The sequence below is a fragment of the Rhincodon typus genome, unplaced genomic scaffold, assembly GCF_021869965.1.
Source record: "Rhincodon typus isolate 14 unplaced genomic scaffold, sRhiTyp1.1 hic_rhity00001795, whole genome shotgun sequence".
Taxonomy (NCBI): domain Eukaryota; kingdom Metazoa; phylum Chordata; class Chondrichthyes; order Orectolobiformes; family Rhincodontidae; genus Rhincodon; species Rhincodon typus.
Window position 1 is genome coordinate 16,624 of NW_025967433.1, and position 8,377 is coordinate 25,000.

General features: G+C 39.1%; 1 protein-coding gene across 1 annotated transcript; it reads right to left on the bottom strand.

Annotated features, from left to right (window-relative positions):
* Nucleotides 1-241: 241 nt before the first annotated feature.
* On the bottom strand, nucleotides 242-7,512 carry LOC109927647 (extracellular calcium-sensing receptor-like). Its single transcript, XM_048592779.1, has 5 exons — nucleotides 7,234-7,512; nucleotides 4,829-5,662; nucleotides 4,491-4,718; nucleotides 1,374-1,497; nucleotides 242-1,137 (listed from the first exon to the last, which is right to left on the bottom strand). The coding sequence occupies exons 1-5, from the start codon at nucleotides 7,483-7,485 to the stop codon at nucleotides 242-244; spliced, it is 2,334 nt and encodes a 777-aa protein (XP_048448736.1). The 5' UTR covers nucleotides 7,486-7,512.
* Between the last annotated feature and the right edge of the window lie 865 nt (nucleotides 7,513-8,377).

The window sequence follows — 8,377 nt, forward strand, 5'->3', positions numbered from 1 at the left end:
ATTTCCACTGTAAATGTATTTACAATCTGATTAATTGATTTTAATACATGCAATCACAATATTGAGAATTCATTTCACAGTTTGTCAAAAGATCCACATTTTCCAGGGACTATGCAGTTCATTTTAGTGTTAAAATTCGTGACATTAAACTAGTATAACAGTAGATACCAGCAACGAAAGACTGTGATTTACTGATATGAAATTACGAAGCTTGGGTGGAATAACTAATGATCCTTGGAACTCATTTAACCATCATGTGCTTCTTTGTATTTCTGTCTTTTCTCAACAGGATAGTGTAACATTTGGGAGCAAAAATACAGAAAACTAGTCCATAGCTGGATGCTAAAATCGCAAAGATTTCCACAGCTACAGCATATTTACCAGGCGAGCTGATATACGCTGGAATAAAAGTTATCCACACAGCGCAAAAGATAAGCAAACTGAAAGTGATGTGTTTAGCTTCATTGAAATTGTTTGGAAGTTGTCGAGCTAGAAAAGCAACCACAAAACACACACAAGACAGAAATCCAATATAACCCAGTACACAATAAAAGGCTATCGGCGAACCTACATTGCATTCAAAAACAATTATTTCGCTGCTATAATTACTGTTCTTTGAAGGATGCGGAGGTGACGTTCTTAGCCAGACTGCGCATATTAAACATTGCACCAGTGTAAGGATACACACAGATAGGCGCTGCTGTGTAGGTCCAAACCACCTCATCATATTATTGCTGGGAAGGACTGCATTAAATGCCATCACCACAACAACTGTTTTACTCAAAACACACGAAATGCAAAGAACAAAAATGACACCAAATGCTGTGTGACGCAATATACAAGACCAGGTGGAAGGTTCTCCAAGGAATGTCACTGAGCACAGAAAACACAGAGTTAATGCACAAAGAAGCAAAAAGCTCAACTCGGAGTTGTTGACTTTAACAATTGGAGTATTTCTGTGAACATAAAACAAAACAAATACACCGATTGTGATGCAGGCTCCGAGAAATGCCAAAGTCACCAAAACAATCCCCATCAGATCGCCAAAAGAAAGAAACTCAATGACCTTTAATATGCATTCGTCTCGTCTCCAGTTCGACCGATATTCCCATGGACATTTAATGCAATCTGGTGAGTCTAAACGGAATGACATAAAAATGAATGGAAAAATGAATCCAGTTCAAACGAATACTGCTGTGTTTATACTAAATTATTCAATTCATAGCGTTTCTGTTAGTAAGATTTCCCTTGTTTTCTATTCGTCATTAATGATGAAACGTTCTGTGGACGTAGAACCGCAAAGCTCTTTTAAAATACTGAAATCCCCTCTCAGCAACCAATTACATGAGTCAATCTTTCTTGTTGCTCCTTACCAGTTATATTGCTAATTTCACCATTAGCGCACTTTATGCAGTCAAAGCAACAAAGGGGTTGTCCTTTCCTTGTTGCTTTCCTCGTCCCAATGTGACAGCTTTCCGAGCAAATTGCTCTTGGAACCTAATTATAAAGTTAAGGAAAAGTCATTCTTTTCATTTACTATGTGATACTCGACATTCTGTTTTTTTTTAAATGAAAAAGTGAAACAGGACATTGGTGATCTATTTAGCATCTCTGGTCATATATTTATTAGAATCTGTACACTTTAAACTTGAGATAAATCTATATTTGTTCAGAAAATTTATTCAGGCATACGGACCAAAAGTATGCATATAAAGTTAGACCACAGATCAGCCATGATCTAATTAAATGTTGGAACACACTCGAGTGTATGGATGCCTAACTCCTGTCCCTATGTCGCTATAACGAAATATTCAGTTTACCAAAACGAATTAAAACTTTCGAGATAGTATTGATGCTCATACGTTTTCAAAAGGCTAATGAAACATTCACTATTATACGTAGAAATTTAGAATCTATTGGTGAGAATGCTTCTCACAATTTTGCAAGAACGTTGTCAGCCGACTTCTCGCATCCCATGCAAACAAGACTACAGCACCTCACGATGCTTTTATTGGCCTTGCACAGAGTGATTCACCTAAACTTTACTATAATTGCAAGATTAGATTGCAAAAAGGGATGACTTTAGCTGTGTTTACATTTCTTATCATATAGAAAGGTGCGTTGAATTTGCTATTAGGAGCTTTCAAAGAATTGCAATGGTGTCAAATGAAAAACCTTCTGCGGGCAGGCAGCGGGGGAATTTAAACTCGGTTACTGAATTAACGTGGCATAAACAGTTACAATCAGAAACGCTGGCCATTTAACTTGTCAATAGTTTTTTCAGGCCATCTGCCACAATATACGTTCTTGCCAATATAGTTTAGCTGAGCGAGCTTGCAAGTCTATTTTCAAACCCTGTCAGCTCATCTGTGCAGAAAATAATAGTAATTTTAACTGATCAAGGGACCCATAATGGAAAAGATGCATACTGCTGCAGGTGTTGTAAATCTCAAATAAATACAAAAATTGCTACAGACACCTGACACCATTTATGGAGGGAGGAATTGAGCTGACGTTTTAATCAACTCCGACTGTTCGTCTCCATTTTCATGACAACTTATATTCCACTCGAAACATTAATTCTAGTTCCAGCTGCGCAAATGTTGTCCGAGTTTTTGAATGTTCAAACATCTTCTGCCTTTATACCACCAGTTGAGCTGCTTCGTGACATTACGGTGTAATTGTGTTATTCTGGCGGAGTACCTTGCTTTGATATCTTTACGAAATGATGTTCGGTAAACTGTGCTCAATTTTCTATCGTATATTCGAATAGCTAATTTTGATTCAGCATTGCATCCATATGTTTAGATATTTTTAATCAACTGTGCAGAGATTTTATGGTACACCTCTGGAATAAGTGCGACTTGAATACAGACCTTCTGGCTCAGAGTTAGGGACACAACCACTGCCCCACAGAATTCCTCACCCATGGATTTAAATTCAACAATACTCATTCGCATTCAATCAGGCTGTAATCATTTCTTGTAATTGTGCACTCTTCCACCTCACATCCTCTGTTCTAACTTACAAGAAAACTAAAAGAAATGAGGTTGGTGAGACAGTAAGAGACACCCCACTCTTGGTTACTTTCATAATGTGAGATTAGGACGCTTGTAAAAGCTGGAGGTGCAGCTTCCGGAAAATACCCTTAAATGAGTGCATAGGAAAAAAATTGGAGGCTTGGAGAGGAAGTGAACATCATTGAATGGTGATGTAATGATTGCTTGGTTCAGAAGAACAAAAACTGAGTAAAAAATCTCACTGCTTTGAAGAAACACAATTTCTTCGTGCATTTCATAAAAAAGTCAAGCAACGCACTAAATACTTTCTCTACACAAGAGTTATTTTGGAGATTTAATCTTTGCAGTTTCGACTTTTATCGTAAATGTTGCTTCGAAAACGTTTGATTTATTTGACATCTCCAAGCACATTATAGTTCGCAAACAGCAAAATTCAAGCCAAATTATTTCACCAATTGACTGGTCTGTTCACGTTAAGGTGCTCTCAGTGCAGAGAGATCATTATTACTATTGTATTATGGAGAAAATCTTTAATTCACAAATGTTGTGGGATAATCAGAAGATGACAAAAACCTGAACATCTGACACGAGGAATTACAACTTGACCAAGATGATGAAGGCTATTCAGTCCATCGAATCTGCACTGGTCAAACACTGGCACCTAATGATTCTAATGCCACTTTCCAGCACTTGCCCTGTCGTCTTGTATGCTTTGCCATCACAAGTGCATATTTAAATACTTCTTAAATGTTATAAAGGTTTCTGCCTCTTCCTCTACTGACGTTGCAGGCAATGTGTTCCAGTTTCCCACCATCATCTCGGTGAAACAAAAGTCCTCAGATCCCCTCTAACCCCCCGCCAATTATCTTAAATCTTTGTCCCCTGGTTATCGATCCCTCCACCAAGAGGGAACATTCCTTAATGTCTCACAAGCATGGGTCCCTTATTATGTTATGTATCTCAATCATGTTTCCCACCGCCGCCCCCCTCCCTCACCTCTTCATTCCCCGCAATCTCCTCTGTTCTAAGGAAAACAATCCTAGTCTGTGCATTCTCTCTTCATAACTGAAGATCTCCAGCTCAGGCAACGTCCAGATAGATCTCCTCTGCACCCTCTCCAGTGCAATCATATCCCTCCTATAATGTGGATTGGAGAGCAGTGCTTTAGCTATGACCTAAACAGCATTTTGTGCAGCTCCAGGATAACTTCTCCGCACTTAAACTATATGATTTGCTTCAGAAAGGCAAGTAATCCATGGCACAACTGCTAAACGCGGCCATCTTATCATGCCCTTCAAATATTCCGAAATATGTTACCCTTGTAAAATGAAATTTGTCCGCCAAAGCAGGCTACGTACACAAACACATTGTACGATTATCGCACTTCAAATAATTGCACTCCGGAAGATGTGTGGATGATATTTCACATCCACACCGTTTAGGGCATTAATGCATTCCTACTGTCCCTACCGTCATCTGACCTCCACTCCATAAAATCAATTCATCCTTTATCACAATTTCTTGTCCTGGAGGGGCTGAGCCGTCATAGACCCCAACAACGACAATGTCCACGCCACCAGCTGCATTCGGTTGCCAGTTTACGATGTCATAGGTGGCCACTGGATCTCCATTATCATCAAAATATATATTTTCACCGATCTTGGTCGTGAAATTTACTGTTTTCATATAATGCAGAAGCTTTAAAATAGAACAAAGAATTCAGAAGTTAACATTAGTTGGGAAGAAAAACCGTACTGTTTAATGGTGCCTTCAATTTGATTGCAGCTGAAGCAATATTGACCTATTACCTGCAAGGGTTGAAAACTTGAGATATTTGCACAACCTTTTTGGAGAAATCGATTTTTGCCAGTTTTACACAACAGCATGTCATGAAGAGCATAGGCTATCGCATATGTAGCTTTATATACATTGTAAGTAACCCGGTACTGTGATACATCAGTAAGTTCATTGCGCGTCATCCACAAACTCTCTTTCCCAGTACATTCCTTCATCATAGTGGAGGGTACATCATCTGTTGTGTTATCTGTGCCCCTCAGTGCACAGCCAAAAGTTGATTCCCAAAATTCTTTCACTAAACGATTGCCGGGATACATGGAAGGATGGACGTCCATGAGAAATTCTCTCAGTCCTGGTATATCTGCCTGGCGAATTGCAATACCGATTGTGCCAGAGACAAGCCGCCTACTTTTTTCCTGGGATAAAAATTGTGAAGATACCCAAGCCTCGCTTCCTAACCATTGTATATCAGTCACATTCTGTCGTGCAAACTCATTCACTAAAGTTTTCATTTCCACAACAGCAACGAACGCCACAATAACTTTGGTTGAAGATTTACGAACAGTATCTATGATACGAAGTAGCTTGTCTCTGTGGTAGGTTCTGTGAATAGACTCGGAGAAAGCAATGCAAACGCCCAATTGTTGGACAGTTTCGGTGAAAGCTTGCATCCCAAAGTTACCATAATCATCATCATTCCTAATTGTCCCGATCCACGTCCAACCAAAGTACTTTACCAGATGGGCTAAGGCTCTTGCCTGAAATTTATCACTCGGTATCGTTCTGAAAAACGATGGATATTCCTTCCTGTTACTCAGGCATGCACAGGTGGAAAAGTAGCTGACCTGTAAGAAATGAAATTTCAAGTATGTTACATTTTCCTCTGCGAACTCTCGAAATTCATGTTAAATAAAAAGCCCGAAAATGAATTAAATAACTATACTCGTAATAGACGTGCTATTCATTCAGATTCAGCCCTGGAAAGAGCAAAGTCACCAAATCAGAGAACAGTTGCAGCAAAGTAGAAGGCCATTCAGCCCACTGTACCTACACCGGCTCATAGAAAAAACATCATTACCTCACGCCAATCTCCAGCTTTTTTACTCATACTCCTATTTCTATGAAAATATTTATCAAATAGGCTCTTGAATGCCTCAGTTGAGCCTAGCTCTTCTACATTTCTGGGCAGTGCATTCCATATCCTTTGTATTCATTGTGCGACAAAGATTTTCCTCACAACACCCTTCCTTCTTTTGCAGGTTAATTTTGCTGTGGACCGGACCAAACCTCCTCAAAGTATATTCTGACGATCGCATAGATCCTAACTTTTTCATTTTTTAAACGCACCCAGTTGTGTTCTGGGTGTATTTCAATTGGTCAAACTAGCCGTCTTGAAGCAAAACACAACTTTGTTCTTACACTATGGATAATATTCAAGAAAAGGAAGAAGAAATTGGAATAACTTAGCTCTATTGGAAAGCTTAACAGAATAATAGATTATTTAACTATTAAACACTAAGTGTTCTAATACAGTAGCATCCAACAAATACGACCTTGGGAAAAGCAAATCCAGTAAAATAGATTGGCCCACGTGCAATTCCAGCAGCCCAGGCGGTAAAAAAACATCAAGAGGACACTCTGAGACAGACTGTGGCAGGGAGAGGTGTACTGCAGCATCCAACCCCAACTTCAAAATCGCAGCAGGTGTTAGCGAAAGCTAAAAGTAAAAATTCTTTCTATGGGCGTTTGACTCCACCCATTCAGGCTGTTTTCATTCTTTTAAATTTAAATTAAAAACCAGGCTTCCACAGCTGTTTACTTTATTGGCTTCAGCTCTGCATCTTTGTCTTATAACCTCTCTTCAAACGAATACAAGGACAAAATACAACTCTTAAAGCCATTGTATCATCGTTCTTTCAATCTATAATTTCTCATTCTTTTTTCTGTTTTATGAGCAATAACAGTTTCTCTCTACCTCATCTATGCAGCCCTCCTGATTATGAAAACCACTATCAAATCTCCTTTCAGCCTTTTCCTGTCCAATGGAAAATGTCCCAACCTCTTCAATTTAAGTCCATAACATTTTCTTAAAACGCTTCTGCACTCCCTTCAATGCATTCACAACTTTCCCATAATGTTATGCCCGGAACTGTACATAGTACTCCATCTAACAAGTGTCTTGTACAAGTTCAACATTACCTTCTTGCTCTTACGCTCTGTATCGCTATTAATAGAGCTGAGAACACTGTGTGTTTTATGAAATGCTCTCACCACCTGTTCTGACACCTTCATTGATCTGTGCACATATGCACCTATGTCTCTATGCTCCTAAAATAAAATATAGCAAAGCACTGCGGATGCTGGAGATCTGAAACCAAAACAGACCAAGACAGAAAATTGACCATTTTTTTCTTACCATGGGAATGCTGAATGGACCGAATAGGGTGGCCATTGCTATAGACTGCGAGGATCCGGACTCACCAACAATGGCAGATACCGTAGAGGACCTTCGGCAATCGGAAGACGTGTCTTCACCTCTGCTTAGAAACTCAAAACTTGCTTTCAGAGTGAAGGGTGGCATGGTACAAGTATCATAAATCCGGTATCCCAGGGTAACGTTAGGAAGCAGCTTAGGGTTCTTGTTGATTTCTTCAATAGCGAAAATCATTGTCAGCACAAAACGGAAACCTCTGACCCAAAAGCTGCAGAAAATAAAAACATCTGTGCGACGATAAATTTTTTAGAGAGATATATCTGTTAAATAATTTCACAGGCTTGATAACATTATCACCATTGTCAAATGTGAGAATTAAAGCATTCAAACTGTTCATCCACATAGAGAGAAATATAATATTTTGGAAACATTTCATTCAGGATGTTACTATTTCATTCAACGTTTCGTTGAATGGCCCTTAAAATGCACGGCAATAAATTACTCAAGAAATATGCCATTCCTTGGTCATGAACGGTTTTCAAAAGCAATGTTTTCTCACAAATTTGCGCAAACATTTGACATGATGATGGATTAACTAATTTACTCATTAATTTGCGTTGATTGTTCCTTTTTTAATGTTGTTTAAAGCTTTAAAAATATATAGTTTTATATCATTGCCATTGGTACTGCAGCTTCACAGCCCAAGGGACCGGGGTTCACTTCTGCCCTCGGGCAACTGCATGTGTGAAGTTTGCACATTCTACCGTGTCTGCATGGATTTCTTCCGGCTGCTCCAGTTTCCTCTCACAGTCCAAAAATGTGCAAGTTAGGTGGATTGGCCATGCTAAATTGGCCATAGTGTGCAGGGATGTGGAGGCTGGATAGATTAGCCATGGGAAATGCAGGGTTATAGTTTCACAGAGTAGGGATTGTGGGCTTGTCTTCGAAGGAACGGTGTGGACTCGATGAGCGAAATGGTTCCACATTGCTTCCACAACGCAGAGAATCTATGATTCTAAGATTTGACGAGAAAATATTGGTGAAGTAATTCACTGCCAAAACATATTATTGACAACTCTTCTTGGAATTCAAATATCAATTATTTTCACATCTCTTGAAACTACAA